Here is a 20,649-nt window from a genome sequence, read left to right as displayed (position 1 = left end):
TAATAGGCTTGGCTTTTCACTCAATACCCAATAATATGAATTTTTATAGGGCAAAATATGAAGCATTTTAAAAGAATCTTGGCTTTTTCAGCCTGGTTCATATTTTATGGAAGGCAACATGCTACATTTGGGGACATAGGGAATCACAACCCTATCTTTTGCCTATATTATTTATATTGTTTTTTCCTTCATTGAACTCCTCCTCCATTTTCATGTACTTGATATTTAATTAATGATGAACAGTTCCCATTTTCTGTATAAACAGCAGCAAGACTTTTACATGCTGGATTCTATCACAGCAGTGCTTTTCTGCCCATCTCATCCTGGAGAATATCAAGATGTAATTCTCCCTAGTACTCCTCCAGCTGCTGTAGTATTTGGTTAAAACCTCTATTTGAATATTTTTGCCATAGCTCTATAGTTAGCTGGATATATTTTTTCCCTGCTAGGTTGTGTCCTCTAGGAAAAATATTGTGATAGTATATAGCAAGAAATCCTGGTATTGATACATTGTAGGAGATCAAAAATATGTCAAATAAATGAAGAATGGAATGAATGAAAAAGATAAGAAAGGGCCATATGAATGAATAGAAAAATCTTAATGAATTGTCTTGTTAATCAGAGAGAGTAAACATATTGCAAAACTAACCGATGCCTATTCCTGGCTTGTATAGTACACTGATAAACAGCAGACAAATCTCCACAAATTAAAGCAGACAATTAATGGCAGCACTTTCTAACTAATGCTCTGAAACCGTTTGTTGTTGTTTTTCGTAACTCAGGAGTGACTGTGACATGTCCCAAGCAATACAATGTCATGAAGAATGTTATGGGTTACTTTTTGGCCAAGATGATTAAATATCTAGTGTGCTTTCCTTTCTTTTCCTCTTCCTCCCGCTTCAAAGAAGCTAGACAAACAGAAGTCTAAGATAGAGGAGCCACAGGATGGAAGAGGCTCAGATCCCTGAGTCAGTACCTGGAGGAAATCTACTCAGAATTTAAATGAGTAAACAACATTGGACCTTACATGAGGGAGAAGTAAACTTTTAGCTTATTATGCTGTGTATTGTTTGTTATAGAAGCTAGGGTTAATTACCATGACAATGTATAAAAATGAGTAATCTCAAAAACATAATGTTAGTATAAAAAGCGAATTGCAGGGGCTTCCCTGGTGGCGCAGTGGTTGAGAGTCTGCCTGCCGATGCAGGGGACACGGGTTTGTGCTCCCGTCTGGGAAGATCCCACATGCCGCGGAGCGGCTGGGCCCGTGAGCCATGGCTGCTGGGCCTGTGTGTCCGAAGCCTGTGCTCTGCCACAGGAGAGGCCGCAACAGTGAGAGGTCCCCGTACCGCAAAAAAAAAAAAAAAAAAGCAAATTGCATACTATATATATAAAAATATTAAAAGCATGATAAATAATGTTATTTTGTATACATATGCAATAGTAATACACAAGTATGCATGGAAAGAGAACTACATTTAAGATGGAAGAACAGTTGTAGTGGCGTACTCAGGAAGTTTCAACTGTTTCTGTAATGTTTTGATTTTATCAAACAAGATCTGAATCAATTTTGACAAAATGTTAGAATTTAATAGAGCTGAGTGTGAAGCGGTGGATGTTTGTTATATGATTTTTTGATGATTTTTTTCCTGTATTTTGAAATATCCAAAAATCAACTTTTAATGATTGGGAGGAGTTCAGAGAGAAGTCTATAAATCATGAAGAGTTGGGGAGAAAATTTGTACATATTCATCAAGCATATAAAATTAGATGTAAGCACAAATCATAAAACTTGAAAAAAAGGATGTCTTTTCTCTTAATGGAGAAATATATTTTACTTAGAAAGTATAAACGTATGAGCTGTCCCAGAGTTGGAACAGTTTAAAGATACAAAGTGAAGCAGGGATTAGTCCAATTCAGAAATCCCAGCACAAGTTGGAACATACTCACCACAGAGAAGAGGTATGCATGCCCCAAACAGATCTCCCTGGGAACAGCCTGGCCCTGGCGTCTGGGACATCTCTGCTTTCCAGTCAAGCATGATCATTTGGCCCCATCTACGACCTACTCTCACCATTCCTGCACCTAGTTTTTAGCCCCAGGCAAGCTGCACACAATGCAGATGTCCTTGGCTCAGCCCCACATCCGTCTTGCTGCCAGTTTTCTTAGTATTTGCTGCCCAGGCAGTTCACAGCTGGGCTGAGTGCCTATTGCAGCCCCCTCAGTCCAGGGCAGGACCACAGTTGCAGGCTTGGTGTGTGTCTGCACAAACAAGCAAGAAAAGAGGACCTCGATCACATCTCTGGGTTTATTCCTGCAGCAGCAATGGATAAAGCTGTGTTGGTTCACAAACTGGCCCCCTTACAAGGAGGGCAAGGAGAGGCTCAAGAAAAAGGCAGAGTGCTCCAGATTGGTAGGTGGCAGTGCTAATAAGCGAGGGAACTTACATGCGAGGCTCGTCTTGGGTGCTGCAAGATGAGTAGATCTCTGCACATGACCCCCAGAATCTTAAAACTTTATACAGAGGTCTTAACAGGGTTCAGTCACGTATTCCATCCAAATGGTCTCAACAACCCCTTACTCTCTCAAGCCTATGTCACTGAAACAGCTCCCAGTGTGTCCACAGTGGGCAGAATGTACATTTCAAGGACAGGGAAGCGGGGAGAAGCCCGGGTCAACTAGCAGTCCTGTCCTCTCCATGACCTCCTCCAACAAACTGGAAAGTCTTTGAAGTTTGCCCAAGCCTCCTGCATCTTCTTTTGGAAGCTTTCCCCACTCTTACATTTCCTTTCATTTTTTTAGGTGCCTCAGCCACCTTTGAACTCCATTCACCACTGAAACTGCAAATTGTCTAAAGCCCTCATTTTCACTTTGACTAAAACTTATTCACACCAATATGTTAACTTCCTAATGTTTTACCACTTTTAAACTTTTGACCTCTAGCTGTAGAAAGACTTTCTCTCCATCAGTGGCAATGAGTTAAAAAAAAAAAGTGTCAGTTTCAAAAATTGAATATGTTAGTTATTAATATAAAAATTGAATATGTTAGTTATTAATTAGCTGACACTTTGTTAGTGCTCACTGTTCCAGGCACTCTTTGAAATGTTTTAACATGTATTAACACATATTTAATCCTTGTTAGCAATTCTATAAAATGGCACTGTCGTTATCCTTATCTTGCAAATGATGAGTACAGAAGCCCAGAGTAGTGAAGCAACGTTCCCAAGGTCAAACAGTTAAGCAATGGAGGAGCCAGGATTAGAAAAGATCAGATATTAATATTCCAGCTTTGGGGAAGAAGAAACAGGAACTTTGCTACATAAAAATATAACATGGTGATGCATGATAATTTCACCACAATAAATGGTGTGAGGGAAATAAGCCAATATTTCAATTGATCAGTTAACTTATACTAACAAAATAATTTCTTCATTGCTTATCACATTTCCTTCGTTAGTATGCAAAACAATGATTGCTGTGTAATCATTAAAGGAACACTGGAGCAGGAGACAGGGAATTGATCTAGATAATTTTAGAAGTTCTTTCTGCTCTAATAGTCTGTGAAAGGGTCCTGTTAGTTTTTTGGCTATGTTTTATTATAGTTTGTTGCTCTGGTAACATAATCAGCTGATCACATGTTACACATTTTAAAAAAAAGAAAGCCTTTGCCCCTAATGTCTACTGTTCAGTGTCTTAGTTTTGAGCCCTATTATTCAGCTGATTGTGAGCTGACTCATGAGTCTAGATACCTGTTGAACAGTCATTCCACTTCAGACAGGGACTCCAGTGCTGATTCAGCTCTGGAAATGTTAGTGTGTATTCAGATGAGAGGCATCTGGGGTCCAGTGGAAAGGGCTAAGAATAGCCCACTTGGCAGCAGTGAGGTGGCAAAGCTTAGAAGACACTGGGAAGTGGAAACAGGCTTGGGACAGAGATGGAAAGAAAAACCCAGATAGCAGGAGGAGGACATGAACATCAGGAAGTGTAAACAACAAATTGGTCTCAGTGAAGACTAATAACAAGCATCGTAGTGAAACCTAACATCAAGAAGAGTGTGTTCACACAAACGATCAGGGCACGTCCTTGTGAGGCTGAAAGAGAAGCAGCATCAAATGTCCAAGTTGACATGCTGAGAGTTGTACCAGGGAAATCTATAAATAGGGGAACTCCAGCCCAGGAATCTGGAAATTATGCATGGGGGGATTCTACTCCCTGGACAAGCAGAATAAGAACAGGACTCAGGTTCAAGTCTACGCTACTAGTGAGAGATTGAGGCTCAGAGAATAAGGCAGAACTTGGGAGTAAGTTCAGAATCATATAAACTGCGTGGTAAGTTGAAGCCTGGTCCCAGAGTGTTCTGATGGAGCTCCTTACATGAACCTTGCCTCAGATATTCTTTCAAAGGAGAGATTTTCAACCTCATCAGTACTTTCAGACCTAAGCACTCCTTTTTCTTCTAGTTCCTCATGTGAGAGCCCAGCAAGAGTTTATTTTTGTTGCAGCCATTATGTCAGAGGAAGGAATGTGAACCTGATGCTTGCAAGGTTTATGGAAGAGAAATGCCAATGCACTTCCTGCTATATTGCCTTGCTACTTATGAAAGGGAGGTTGAGACAGAGTGTACCACTCATTGAGAAAGCTTCCTTGAGTATGCACCAAATCTCAGACTAAAAATTTGGAACCGAACAGCCACATTTATCCAGAGGTAAGCAGAAGCCTGGTTAAAGTGTCAGCAGTAGCAGCCACATAATTCTTGGTTTACCTGCAAGGGCTTGGGCAGCCCATCCAAATGTCTTGTTTTGAGAGCTACTAGGCAAATTATTTTTTAAAGAAGGTTTTAAAGGACACACATCTATTTTTTAAAAAATATACTGAATTTGGATTAAACCTACAGTATCTTAACAACTTCGGTTTTACTTTCTTTCTGGTCCATCCTGGAGACCACCCATCTTCTCTTATATCAACCTGTCTCTGTCAATACATGATGTTTTTAATTCACTTGTTCTTATCCAGCGGACCAACCCTGAAACCCTCTAACTTAAATCACCTCAACTAATTAACTTCCATTCCTACAGTCAAATTACAGAGCACAATTAGTGACAAGCCATAATTATGTGGATTGGTATGCTTACTGACATATGACCTCTGACATAATCTGGACCATCAGGGCCACTCATCTTATATGTCTCTTGTTAATCTTAGTAGATGGTGTTGATTAACAGTGTTGAGTACATTAGCTTTAGGTGTTATTCCTTAAAATTATATAAATAAACCATAGAGTAAGTACATTATATTAATGGTATTTTTTAAATTCCAGCTGTAAGGAAAAATATTTTATTTTTTCCCAAATGATAGTCCATATCAGAAGTTTAAAAGTTTCCATTCTTTTCGTTCTAACATAAGCTTTCTACTCACCTCTTTGTACAATCTCATCTACTCACATGGCTACAATCTCATCTACTCACATGGCTTTATTTACCACTTAAAATCTCCAACGTATATTTTAGGCTCAGAACACTGTTCTGAACTTAAGTGACGATTGGATCCCCTTGGATGTCTTGTAGTTGTTATCTCCAGTTTCCTGCCCTCCCACCTCCCGTGTTCTGTATTAAGCAGCACACCCCAGCATTAACCAAGACAAGAATCTGGGAGTCATTTCTTGTCACCAACAAATGCTAACAGTGCCTATCCTGCCACCTAATATTTCTCTAATCTTTCCACTTATTTCCAGCCTCAATTCCCATTCCACTGTTCTAGTTCAGAAAACAAGCCTCATCTATAATATTGCAAGCACCCCCTAATTGGCCTCCTTGCCTCTAGAGCTTCCTTGCTCCACACCATTCTTCACCCAGGCTAACTCTCCTCACCTCCCATCACCATAGTCACAACCAGAATGACCTTTTCAAAACGCAAATTTGATTATATCAATCCCGAGATAAATTCCTTTAATGCTTTCCCAATGCTGTTAGGATATGAATACCTTAGGACAGCTTAAGTCTTTCCATGACCTGGATCCTGCCCATCTCTCTGGCTTCTTGTTCCATCTCCCTCAATTTTTCTCCTTTCTCTAGAAGGAGTTTCTTGTTATCTATTCGTTATTAACTTCTAGCATAACTTCACAACGGTCAAAGAGTACAGTTGGTATGATTTCAGTCCCTTGACATTTGTTTTGATTTGCTTTAAACCCCAGCATGTGGTCACTTGGGGCAATGTCCCATGTCATTTGAAAAGAATACATACTTTGCAGTTGTTAGGTGGAGCAGTTTATAAGGTCCAGTTTGTTAACTGTGCTGTTAAAATCATCTATATGTTTACTACGTATGTTGTCTGTTTGTTCCATTATTTTTCAAGAGAAGTATGTTAAAAACTCCCACTATAATTGGATCTTAGTTTTGTCAATCCTATAGTGTTTTTTAAGGCTATAAATTGAAGTGCAAACAAATTCAGAATTATTATATCATTCTGGTGTATATACGTCTTTTTCAATATGAAGCATCCACCTTTTTCTCTAATGATCCTTGGAGATTGTTTCCTTTATCTGATACTATGACATGTGAAAATATGGGGGTATACTTTACCTAAAAATTATTTGTGTTCTTTTTAAAAAAATTTTTTTTAATTAATTAATTTTATTTATTTATTTTTGGCTGTGTTGGGTCTTCATTGCCGTGCACAGGCCTTCTCTAGCTGTGGCGAGCAGGGGCTACTCTTCATTGTGGTGCACGGGCTTCTCATTGCACTGTCTCTTCTTGTTGCAGAGCACAGGCTATAGGCATGCGGACTTCAGTAGTTGTGGCGTGTGGGCTCAGTAGTTGTGGCTCGCGGGCTCTAGAGCGCAGGCTCAGTTGTTGTGGCACACGGGCTTAGTTGCTCCACGGCATGTGGGATCTTCCTGGACCAGGGCTCAAACCCATGTCCCCTGCACTGGCAGGTGGATTCTTAACCACTGCGCCACCAGGGAAGCCCTGTGTTCTTACTTTTAAAGTTAGTCTTTTTTAAGTGACATACACTTAAGCTTTATTTTTGCTATTCAGTCTGGCAACCTTTGTCTTTTAATTGCAATATTTACTTTTAAATTTAATGTAAATATTGGAATATTGGGTTTAAATCCATCATCTTACTACCTTTTCTATTTGTCCCACTTATTCTATGTTTCTGCTTGGATTCACATATTGCAATATTTTGTGTTACAAGCAAAGTCAAATATGTTGAAAACAGCATGTTAATTAAAGAACCTTATGCAAAACACAGATATAATACTTTTCAATGCTTAGCCTTTACAATGCCTTATTTTAGAAGCAGTTTGCCTACAGGACACATTCTTTATCATAATTAAAGTCATTGTAATCAAAACCAAGTGAAGCAATTTGATTTTGGAGTGATTTTGTATTCACAACGTAAGACAAAGTATAGAGGTGGTAGATGTACCAGACCCATAAAAGTACAGAGTTCTATCTTTATGATTATTACAAGGTAATTTTTATACATTTTTACTGCAAACTTTGTGGGGTTATACACTCTGGAATAATGAAATAAATTATACTATGTTAAATATCTTTTCCAAGAGCCAGACTCTTTCAGTATAATATAATGAGGGGGCTGTTTGTGAGGGTTAGCAAGCCTTATGAAATTTCTGGAAGCCAATCCGAACCTAAAATCAAAATGTATTGTCATTATTTGATATGGAAGGGAATAGCAATAACACACCTTTTATTATAATTTTGTTGTAAACAACTCAGTTGAAAGGATTCCATTTCAAAGAAAAATAGTTTGATTATAGCAAGCAAGGAGAAAACAAAAAGAAATCATTGCTTCTTCATTAGATGACTTGAAAAAACGTATCAACATTTCCCCAAATCAGATACTTAAAAGTTTCAAACAAATTTTTTAAAAAAGAGCAAGAAGAAAGGAAAGAAGAGAATCTTTATACTCTTAGAAAGGGCTAAAATGCTGAGAGTTGGCTGTAAATAAGTTGAGTAGAGGGCAAATTAAATGAAGACATTGCTTAACTGAGCTCCATATGCTGCAGCTCGCCTACCTTAAGATTTAGGTAAGGAGATTTGATAGGCATCTCAGAGTCATTGGTTCCTAATTTTAGAGAATTTGCAGAGGGAGAAGCAATGTTCTCTGTGACAGAAAAAAAAAAGGCATTTTTAGTCCTTGTATCTTCAGAAAGCCTTTTAAAAAGCTGACTGTAAGTTAAGATAGATCACTGATAGTCTCTACTTTATGAGTACTGAATGTTTGCACTGCTTCACTGCTTTCACTTGAATTCCTCTTTCTTTTAGTATCAAAGGGTTCCTTTCCAGAGACTGTGCTCAAATCACATTGGCTATGTTTTCAGCATTCACCAGATTCAAAATTTTACTGGATGGTTATTCTTCACCAAGAACCACTTTTTTTTTTTTCTTTTAATCAGTTGGGGAGAGTTTCTGGCTGTGGGACATTAACCTCTGGAACCAAGAAGCCAGGTGGTGTTTGGCCTCAGCCCAGGACTGCCCTTGGCTTGGACTAGCCAAGGGACTGGCTCTACCTGCTTCCTGGCCTCTCAGCATCCACTATTTATATTTATGCCTTAGCAGAAATTACAAATAACTACATGCCAGACTCCGTGGGAAATGCAAAATTATGGAAACTATAAATGTTAAGCCTGAAAATGCCAAAACCTTTTTTTCCCTGGAAGTATAATTTCTAAAGCTGAAAAAAACTGGATGATATGGCATCAAATACATATTCACAGAAGAAAACTAGTTCTGGATTTTAAGCAGCATATCTTATTAAACACACATTCCAGGGCTTCCCTGGTGGCGCAGTGGTTGAGAGTTCGCCTGCCGATGCAGGGGACGCGGGTTCGTGCCCCGGTCCGGGAAGATCCCACATGCCGCGGAGCGGCTGCGCCCGTGAGCCATGGCTGCTGAGCCTGCGCGTCCGGAGCCTGTGCTCCGCAACGGGAGAGGCCACAACAGTGAGAGGCAAAAAACAAAAACAAAAACAAACACATTCCAAGAGACTGTGTCATCTATTTTTATAGTGGTATCACATGGTTTTGATTAAAAAACAAGGTATGCTTGGAGCATCTCAAAAACCTCCTACTCAGCCCTAAATTATATACCCCTAAATAGTCAAAGATGCCAGAAATTATGAGCTCATTGTGCTCATAATCTTGACATGCATACCTTACTATTTTCTTAGGGTAAATTCCCAGAACTGTTGGCACAAAATCAAGCACTTTAAAAAATTTAAATATACAGTTGACCCTTGAACAACGGGATTGGGTGGAGAGGTTTAGGGGAATGGACTCCCCCCACTCAGTGGAAAATTTATTTATCACTTTATAGTCAGCCCTCGTATATGACAGTTCCATAACTGCAGGTTCAACCAAAGGCGGATCTTGTAGTACTACAGAACGTATTTACTGAAAAAAACCCTGCATATAAGTGGATCTGTTCAGTTCACACTATGTTGTTCAAGGTTCAACTGAATTATCATATTGTCCTATAACATAATTAATGTTTTCCTAAATTGCCTATAAGTATGTGTAGTCTAGGTCATGGGCCAAGTACAGAATTCAGATCCCTAAAGGGGCATTTAATTTTTAAAGTCCAGTTCTCTAGAACTAAGAATTCTCCTAACAGAAGTCAGGGATTAAACCAGTAGAATAAAAAACTCACTGATGAGTGTCAGATGATAGGGGTTCAAATACTTATTCTAGTAGTTATTAGTTGTAGAAACTTGGGAAAGTCAAATATTCTCTCTGAGCCTCAGTCTCATACTTAAAATTTTGTGGCACAACTAGGTGATTTTCTGGTTCTAGTTTGGCTTTGTGATTCCGTGATGAAAGTGGGAAATTTAAAATGTCAACGTGGGCATTTACAGTCTCCAAAATCTCCCTCTGTCCTTGTTGCAACTGTCTGGTAAGCCTGAAATGTGAGAGGTTTCCATTGGTTTAAATTTGCTAAAGAACAATGAACTTCTTGGACTCATTCCTTACATAAATACATATTAAATGCTCAGAACTTGGGTCTTACAATGATAAGTAGGGTACCATCCCCTCTCTTGAGAAACTCAAGCAGTCATGAATAAAAACCATTATGCAAATGATTAGCAGATGAGCAACAGTCTGTAGGGATGGATAAGTGAATCTTCAGCTAGGATGGCACAGGTAGACTTCGCAAGTTAGGTGGCATTTAAGTTAAAATTTTAAAGATATATAAGTATTTACCAGGCAGATAAAATGGAAAAGGGTATTTCTTTGGCAAATGGCATGTGAAGATACATGGATGACCAAAATATTTAGTAAATCTGGAAAAATAATTCCATCTAATTTATCACTAAAAGAAAAAAAATTGTATTGTCTTTTTCTGTTGCAAAACAAATATGTGATTTGGAGATCTTATGCTACTCATAAATCATATTTGTCAAACGTTCAACTTTTGTCCATTGTAGATTGTTTCCAATAAATAACTTTTTATGGTATATTTTTTTTATTGTAAGGAAAGTTCCAAATCCTTCTTTGGCCTTTATCCTCGTGGATTTTTAATACTTATCAATAACACTGAGGTTCTCCCTATTCTTAAGTACTATATTCAGTTCCTCTAACTTTCTTTTAAAATTATGGTTAATGCCACTCCATGCAGTAGCCACCAGATGGTAATGAAGAGCAGTGTAGCTTCGTAGTCTTCTGAGGACCAAATATATTACCACTGTGTCATGTTACGTGTTCCTGTGCTTGTTTGGAAAATTTAGTTCCAAATGCTGTGTTGGTTTGATGGTCAGCCAGTATATACCTGTGATACTTCGATTATTTACTTTGTGTGAACCTGATTTGTGTGTTAGATTCCGTATTGAGGATTTAAAAAAATACTGAAAAAGACATACAACTACCTGACATTATGTTTTTCTTCAAAAGTTTTTGTTATTTAAACAATTTGAAAGGGCAAAATATTTGTGTCTATAATGATTAGTGAAAATAAATATATCTTTAGGCTAATTTAATTTTTCTTCTGGTTAGGAATATATTTGAAGTAGGAGTCTCTTCATATCACAAGTAAAAAAATGATAAAAATAATGCGAATAGATACAATAAAATTGCATAAAATACACAATGTATTCCACACCTTTACTACCTGGGCTTATTTAATTGCCAAATATTTTCACTACATACTGTTTTTCTTAAAGTTTGCAAAGCAAATAGAGATATTTCTTCAAAGGCTTAAGCCCTTTTCTCCTTAAAGAAAGTTAAAAAGCGTTTTATTTGAATAATTGTACTGTACATATCTTTTTTTGCTAGTGTTATATATTCTCCGAAATTTCTATAATGAACATATATTATTTGGCTGATTAAAAAATCAAAACACAACATTGTAAATCAACTATACTCCAATAAAAATTTTTTAAAAATCAAAGAGACAAAATTAAAATATAGTGATCCATTTAGAACCTCAATTATGGCTCATGTATGTTTAACATTTATACATGCTCACATATCATAAGTGAGTCCTTACCTGTGTCACAAAAAGCTGCCTATCCTAAGAACAACAATGGCAATAAGTTATTACAAGATAACATTCAGGATTCTATAATAATTTCATACCACTTATTTGGGGAAGGATTTAATTGCATTTGAAAGGTAAGAAAATAATTGCTTGTTGAATGGACACAGCATTAATTTTTTCTCATACCCAAAAGATTCAATAAACATTTAGTCTTATATCCCCATACCACTTGTGTCAGATTAGGACTCTGCAGATAAACAGAACCAATAGGGATTGAGAGAGAGAGAGAGAGAGAGAGAGAGAGAGAGGGAGATTTTAAGAAATTGGCTCACACAATAATGGAGGCTGGCAAATTCAAAATCTATAGAATAGGTTGGCAAGCTGGCAACCCAGAGAAGAGTTACAGGTTAAATCTGAAGTTCTGCTGGTAGAATTCCCTCTTCCTCTGGGTAGGTCAGTCTTTTTCCTTAAGGCCTTCAACTGATTGGATGAGGCCCACCCACATTAGGGAAAGTAATCTTTACTTAAAGACTTCTGATTTAAATGTTAACTTCATCTAACAAGTACTTTAACAGAAACATATAGAATAATTTTTGACCACATATCTAGACACCATAGCCAAGCCAAGTTAACACATGAAATTAACATTCACACCACTCCTATAAAATGCTATTCAATTTTTCTATGAAATATTTCAGGCACAGAGAAAAGTATATGTGATAACTAGCCTTCAAAGATAGCCACCCAATGAACCATGCCTCCCATGTGTATCCTCTTTTTATGGATGTGGTTTGGTCCTATAATTTGATTTGACCAATAGAATGCAATAGTGGTGACACTCTAACTTCTAAGGCTTGTTCTTAAGAAGTTTTGCAGCTAAGTCTGACTATCCTGAGACCAACCTGTTGTGAGGAAATCCAAGCTAACTAAGTAAGGAGGCAAAAGACAGAGATTGAGAGAGATCTAGTCAACCCTCCAACTGTTCCAGATATCCTAGCTGTTGTGTCAGTCACGTGAAGCATTAAGCTATCTTCATAGACAGCGTTGTCAAACCTTCAGAGGACCACAGTCCCAGTTGCCATCTAACTGCAACAGGGTGAGGCATCTCCATGGAGAACCACCAGATGATCCTGGTCAAACCATGAACACTGAGAGATCATCATAAATTGTTGTTTCAAGCCAGCGAGTTTTGTAATGGTTTATTATACAGCAATAGATGGTCAGAACAATACCAAAAAGTAATATAATGAAGACTCAAGTCCTTACAACCAGATTTATCAATATTTAACATTTTGCCGAATTTGCCTCATTAGATAAATAATTGAAGTAGCCAATGTTCCTCTTCCTATTCTATTCCTTTCTTCAGATAGCCATTATCTCTAATTTGGTGTTTATTTTTTCATGCAGGTTTATCACTACGTGTATACCCACAAATAATGTAAAACATTATTTTTCATGTTTTAAATGTTGTATAAATGATAATTTATTGAAGGTATTATTCTGCCACTTGTTTATTTTGCTTACATTATATTCTTGGCATATATCTATATTGATATATACCTGATTTCCTTAATTTTAATTGCTTTATAGTGCTTCATTTACACCACAGTATAATGTATCCATTTCCCTGTTAAAGGATATTTAATCTGTGGCTATTTCCCCACTATTACAAACAATATACTATTGTGTAGGTCCCTTGTTGTGAATATGTATGAGAGCTTCTATGGGCTATAAAAGAGGCGTGGGATGGCCTCATCATAGGTTATGATCATGTTCAACTTATGTACACGTATTGTCAAACAGCTTTCCAAATTGGTTGTAATCCCGTATTACTCTTGAAACAAGACAATGCAGACAGAGAAAGACAGATACTGTATGATCTCATTTATATGTAGAATTTAAAAATTGAACTCATAGAAACAGAGTAGATTGGTGGTTGTCAGGGGCTGGGGGTGAGGGAAATGGGGAGGTGTTGATCAAAGGGATTTCAAACTTTCCATTAAAAGAAGAATAATTTTTAAGGATCTAAAGTATAGCATGAAGACTATAATTAACAGTACCATACTGTACACATGAAATTTGCTGAGAGTAGTTCTTAAATGCTCTCACCACACACACACACACACACACACACACACACACACACACACGCAAGGTAACTCTGTGAGGTGATGGATGTGTTAACTAACATTATTGTGGTAATCATTTTACAATATACACATATATCAAAATAAAACAACGAAAATAAATTTTATCAAGTGGTTCTTCAAGGAAATGGAATAAAATCTTGACCCTTCCATTTTCTGGTCATGTAACCACGAGAAAATTATTTAACATTTTTAAGTCTCAGTTTCCTTATCTATAAAATGAGCGAAATAATACCTAACTGTAAACATATTTTTCTGAAAATTTAAATGAGATTAACTATTAATAAAGGATAATTGCTATTATTATAATAAAGATTATTATTATCATCATTATTATTATTGACATAAAAAATCACATATGTCTCTGTGGCTTAATAAATTAAAAAAAATCATTACATGCACATTACTTTCATTTTGTTTACTATATATAGTTGAAGGCAGATCACCACTGTTATGTGCTGAATTGTGTTCCCGCCAAATTCATACATTGAAGTCTTAGTCCCAATGCCTCAGAATGTGACTCTACTTGGAAATAGACATTTTAAAAAGGTAATTCAGTTAAAATGAGGTCTTTAGGGTGGACCTTGTAAGGTCTGGTGTCCTTACAAGAAGAGGAAATTTGGACTCAGATGCACACACATACAGAGAAAAGTCCATGTGACACAGTGAGAAGACGACCACCAATAAGCTGCAGAGAGAGGCCTCAGAAGAAATAACCAAGCTGACATCTAGATCTCAGACTTCTAGCCTCCAGAATCGAGAGAAAGTTAACTTCTGTTAATTTAGTTTAAAAAAAAAAAGAAAAGAAAAATAATCAAGACAATATACTTATCATACGATAGGCACTTGGCAGCAAGTGTAACGATATGTTTAATTTTGAGCCCTATTGGTTATGCATAAATTGACCTTGCTAATCATTACTATTAGATGCTGAAAAAAAAACTGTCACTCAGTATTTTTTTTCAGAAACTTTGAAAATACACACATGTACATGAATGCAATAAAGGGAATCTTCCTTCTAATACTTAGTACTTTGTATAAAGTTTATAGAATATTCACACACAAAAAACAATCTTGGCTTTTTGGAGTCTGGTATAAAATAGTACCTCTGTAATTACTCTGAGAACTCGCTCCAGAATTCAAGGTCTAACAAATAAAAGAATGCTTCATGCATCATTAGTTATTTGCAAATAAGCCTAAAAGTATTTATTAAATTCATTACTTGGATTCCAAGCCCTTAAAATATATTCTTTCTGCTTATTATAAACTATTGGACTTTCAAATGATGCAAAAGCTGATATTGGAGAGCTAGTATTTCGTATTATAGTTTAAATTAATGTGGGATCTTGGAGACTCTTAAGTGGGGATCTACTTTCTTCAATGTCCAACTTGGTCATGGACAATCACAAAAATATTCAATTAATAATTTAAAATATTTACTATAATAGCTGACTTTCCAATTTCATGTATAGAAATTATTTGGATAAGATACACATATTGCTTAAATGTTATTTTCTTTCAAGTAATCACATTGGAACAACTAAATCTGCATTCACTATATGGCCAAGAAAAATAAACACTTATTCTGAAAGTAGTAATCAATTATGAAATATTTATTCAAATAGATTCTGTTAAGGTACCCCAGCTTATGTCATTTTTAATGTAGTAACCATTAAAATAATAGACACAGTATTGGGATGTCTTAATAATAGAGATAAAAATCTACAACTAGACAATAATAACGATTAGCAAACAGGTAAATTTTCGTAGAAGTGTTGTTTTAATACAAATGAGGAAAGGCATGATTAGAGAGCATCAAATCAATTCTTCTCACCTATCCTAAATATATAGGACAGACAAATGCATTAATGCAAAGATAATCAATAGCTTCTATAGTCTCAGAATTGAACTATTTCAACTAGATGTATATCCACAAGTCTTCAGAATTTAAAGCAGTAATTCACATCATTACCCTCTTCCAATAGTTCAAATTGGTTCAATCTTTTACCAAAAATAATTATAGAAAGAGAAACAGGTTGAAATCTTACAAATTATTCATTTTATTACCACCCCAAATTTTTGTGTACCAATCTAGTTGCCATTTAATAAATTGATAAAAATCAGGCTGAGTACTTTCAAAGGAGACTCAAGATCTACATAATAGTCTATAGAAACTGGCAATGGATAACTTTATCAAATGGGATAGAGATGTTTGCCACATATTAGTTACAAATGTTTGTTTGCCTGTTTGGTTGACTGTTCTATTATATATGTCATCTTTTACATTAAAACATTAGTCCATACTATGGGTGTTCATAGCCTCTGAGAATCTGATAACAGTTTTGAAGAGTCACACAGAAAAAATGCACATGCTTACATGAATACAAGTTTTGTATTAATTTTCAGGACATTTCATAGGCATTGTGGACGAAGTGTCCATCCTAAGACTTTAGCAGTAAGGTGATCTGTATTACTTGCATCCCACCATATCAAATGTAGACCTTCATGATACATTTATAATATGTTGCTGACTTAACATAATAATGTTTAGGGGTAGTGCACTTGAATATAGCAATCAAAGACTTATGTCAACTTTAAAGAAGGAAGTTATAGGTACAATTTTAATACCTTCATACTTCTACACAGCTATATACAGGAAAAGTTCACTCACAATCTAGGCCATAATGGATAGGAGTTTATATGGAAAATAATAGAATATTTAATGATATTTGTAGGTGAAAGTAAATTGTAATTTTTTTGAATACTGTATTTATTTTAAAACTCATAGAGACAAGACATATATATATATGTATATATATATATATTTTAAAGGTTTTAGACAGTAAAACCCAACATACAACTTTAATAATACAAAGGTAGCATAAATGAAAGGCTATGTTATAAAATAAAATGAGATCTAAATGTCTCTACTGTTATCTTCAGCTGATCTTAAGTACTATATACCAGTTAAAAAATATATAATTGGAAATAGGTATATAAAAGGAGGAACCTTCTTTTTATCCCTTTGAAGGTTTTAGTTTCACATACTTAAAATTGGAATTTTAAAGATAATTTGTCTTTAACTATGTGGAACTTTTTTTCCTAAGGCCATTGTTTTCTGTTCTATATATATATATATATATATATATATATATATATATATATATATATATATATATATATTTAAGTGGAATTGTAAGGAAAAGTAGAAAATAGTGAATTAGGTTTTAGAAAGTATAGGAAAGCACTAAGATTGGAGAAATAATATAGTATGATATAATAATACTATAATGTATTAGCAGCTTTTATGTGGATAATCTGAGGAGACAAATGCTTTCACGGCATATTTGGGGAATACACTAGTATTTCCATTTTTCCTCCAAGAGAGTGAGCTTGAATTTCATCTAAATTAATTAAGATGGATCTGGAAACAAGCAATTCATTAATTCGTTTAATTGTTCATTCAATAAATATTTATTGTCCTTGTACTAGGTGCCATGCACTGTAATAAGAGAAGAAATAAACTCAGATAAACAAAAATCACCCAGCCCAGGCCCTCAAGGAGATTAGTCTTTAAGAGAAGAATGATACAGATAGAATTAGGATGAAGTATAATAAATGCCATGAAGGAAGCAATATACAATATCATGAAAGTACATACCGCTGGGTATTATGCACTTCTGGCAATCAGAAAAGGCTTCCTCTTTGCAAGAAAAACTTTAACCAGGAGATTGAAACAAACAAAGAAAAATAAACAAACAAAACCCCCATACTCCCTTCGTTTGATTGTTTCCATATCAAATCAGTCCACCAGTCATCAAACTTTGAACAAACCGTCCAAGTCCTAAACAGAACATAATTATTGGTAATGACTGGTTCCAGGGACCTAACTTTACAGAAATTACTTAGGTCGTTGATCCATCATATAAACATTTCCATATGCAACACTATTAAGGTGAAAGACACCTTTTCCCCTTGGAACCAATAATTAACATTTCTGAAAGTTCTATTGGAAGTGCTTATCTGTGTTCAATAAAACACTAAAGTTACGGTGCTTAGTGTTCCTTTGCAAGTCATTAGTGAACTGTGAGGCTTCCCTTCTATTTTAATCTCTCTCTCTCTCCCTCCCCGCAGCCATCCTTTCCCCCTCCCTGAAGCATTCTGGAAGTCGAGTCAGCTCTGTTGTGAAAGAAAAAGAGCGTCAGCTGTCTCAAGAAGTGAAAGTGATTTTGACCAGATGTCCCTTTTCTCCACCTCTTTTCTGCCCTCCAGAAAAAGGATGGAGCAACAAAAAAGAGGGCCTGTGCGTGCCAGGCCGCTACGGGTATCATAAAGGAGTTTGGTATCTTTGCAGCACCAGCTTGGCAAAGGAGTTGACTACAGAATGAGGCTCAAGTCCACTTCCTAACAGTTTGGCGAGAGTCTGCCCAGTGAGTTGCAACCCCTTTTACCAGGAAGAATCTTTTTTCCTTCGGCGCCCCCCAACACCTGAAGGGGAGAGTCCCAGAGGTTGTGTCCGTCCAGATTTGATCCCCCCTCCCTACCCTGGTCTCCCACTCCCCAGGCCCAGCAAGCCCTGCCATGTCGCCCTTTCCCCACCTCCAGCCTTGAAAATGGGTACAAACAGGTCCTCAAACAACCTAAAGAGAGAGGAGCTTCAGGGGTTCAATCCACATCCCAGCGGGAGGGAGAAGTGGAGGCTAAGCTTTGCTGTGGGCGGGGACACACCCGTGGTGGGGCGTTGCGAGCGCGAGGAGGGGCGGAAGCCCCTGGTTCTGCTCCCCGGGGTTAAAGGTCGGAAAGAACTTGGCTCAGCCCTTCCGTGCCAGCGCCCCAGGGTTAACCCCAGCAGGTTCGGGGTGCGGGCACGAAAGGGTGTGAAGGAGATACACAGCTCTCCATACACTGGAGAGCTCGGCAAGGAAAGGAGGGGGCGAGGCAAGGCAGGAACCGCCTCCCCGGCCCGCGTGCACACACGCGCCCACCGCGGCTGGGGCTGGCTGAGCGCAGGCGAGTGTGAGCGCGGGCGAGTGTGAGCGCGAGTGTGCGCACAACCGCGGAGAGCCTCTGCCCTCGCCTCGCACCCTGCTCAGGGCATCTGGAGAGCCTGGAAACCTGAACAGGCTTAAAGTATGGCATGTTGCAAAGATGGTTTCTGCCAAGAAGGTACCCGCGATCGCGACGTCCTTCGGGGCCAGTTTCACCCTCCTGCACTTCCTGTGCCTGGCGGCTTGGTGAGTTCCCCGAGGTACTGAGGGCCTGGGGAAGGTGGAGAAGGAGCCAGCTCTGGGTCCCCTCTGGCTGCCAGCCTCCCCCCCCACCCCCCGCAAGGGCGAATTAGACCCTCTGGTCTCCGCTGTAAGGTCAGCGGCCCGGAGCCGGGCTTTGCTCTGACCACGTAGACGCCGAGAGCAGAAGGGGCGCGGGGTGCAAGAAGAGTGTGGATATTGGGGTCCGTGTGCGCGGGGTGCGCCTTTCCTGACCATTTCTTTCTGTCCCCCATCCCTCCGCCCTGCCTCCTTTAGTTTGGGGCAAGAGACTCTTTTCCTAGAAGATAAATCTGTTTCCACCTGTTCGCTGATCAATTCTTAAAATAACCCCATCCGCCCCTGTTTTTTTTTGTGTGTGTGTGTGTGTGCGTTTGCAGTTTAAACGAATCCCCAGGACAGAACCAAAAGGAGGAGAAATTATGCCCGGAAAATTTTACCCGCATCCTGGACAGTTTACTCGATGGTTATGACAACAGGCTGCGTCCTGGATTTGGGGGTATGAACGATTTCAAACGCGCAAGTGTGTCCTGTGTGTCTCTCTCTGCGTCTGTCTGTCTGTCTGTGAGAATATCATGAGGTATGCGTCGCGTGCAAAAATGAAAAATCTCTCAATCTCTCTCAATCTCTCCCTCCCTCCCTCTTTCCCTTTCCCTCTCCCAATGTCTCTTTTCTCTCTCTCTCTCCTCTTTTGATGAGACCTCTGACCAGAAACCCGCCCCCACCCGTACTTTCCCATCTCCCTGCCCCCTCAGAAGCTTGGCCTCTCCGGAACACCAATTACCTTCCGGGACCTGACTGCCGGGTGGGCGAGGTTGAAGGGGAAGTGTCCAAAATGGGAACTGGAGGCTCAGCTGCCCTGGTGCGCTGTGCCCCGAGAATGTACGCCCCCCTAACCTGGTCACTGCTCAGAGCAGGTTGCACTTGACACAGCTGATACGAAGTTCCCTGTCCTCCCACGTGGAATCAGTCCCTCTGCCAAAACCTCGACCCTGTTCTGCCTAGGACAGGAATCAGGGGCACAAGATGCCTGCTCTCCTAGAGAACCCAGTCCTTTCCTATTCTTTTCTACCTTGGGATGAAAGTTTACTTTATTTGCAGAGGTGGCATTTACTACCCTCCTAAGACTTTGGAGTCGGGTATTTCTGCTTTATTTCTTCCTTCAGTAAATGTGTATAAAGGGTCTAATAGAGGCACATCCATTAACAGCACTGTTGTTCTTTTCCATATTCATAGTCCCTTTGCTTATGTAATGAGAATCTATGTGGCAAGCATTGTGCTAGGCACCAGGTTCACAGAAATCTCAAGATATTATTCTTAACCTCAAACACGTCTCAGTCCAGTTCAGAGAGAGAACATGTGTCTTCACCCAAAGTGTTGGCCCATGGCTTCTGACCACCAAGTTCCTGTTCTTTCCAGTACTCTGAGCTAGTTACCCTCTTGGGAAATGAGTTGAATAAGACATAGGCTCTATCTTAAAGGATATAGATACTTTACTGTTTAACACTCACAGCAGCCCCAAGAGAAAGCTATTACTATTCCTATTTTACAGAGGAAGAAATTGAGGCGTGGAAAGATAAGCGACTGGTCCGAGTTCACAGTTAATAAGTGGCGTGGGCAGGATGTGAACCCAGATCAGGTTGTGTATTTAAAAGACAAACCCATGAAGACTGGGATGCTATCAGATATTCTGTGATGAGTATCATAATATTAGAAGCACTGAAGCATTTCATTTAAGCT

At 38.3% G+C, this 20,649-nt stretch overlaps 1 protein-coding gene across 2 annotated transcripts in view; it reads left to right on the top strand.

Moving 5' to 3' along the window:
• The first annotated feature begins 18,208 nt into the window (after positions 1–18,208).
• GABRA4 (gamma-aminobutyric acid type A receptor subunit alpha4) overlaps positions 18,209–20,649 on the top strand; it is a 66,437-nt gene continuing 63,996 nt past the window's right edge. For both annotated transcript variants that reach the window (XM_079920698.1, XM_079920699.1), the window contains exons 1-2: positions 18,209–18,876; positions 19,290–19,408. In XM_079920698.1, coding sequence (XP_079776824.1) covers positions 18,791–18,876; positions 19,290–19,408 — 205 coding nt within the window. In that variant the 5' untranslated portion in view covers positions 18,209–18,790. The remainder of the gene's footprint in view (positions 18,877–19,289; positions 19,409–20,649) is intronic.

This window comes from Stenella coeruleoalba (genome assembly GCF_951394435.1).
Source record: "Stenella coeruleoalba genome assembly, chromosome: 4".
In the NCBI taxonomy this organism is placed as follows: Eukaryota; Metazoa; Chordata; class Mammalia; order Artiodactyla; family Delphinidae; genus Stenella; species Stenella coeruleoalba.
This window is presented reverse-complemented; position numbering and strand designations above follow the sequence as displayed.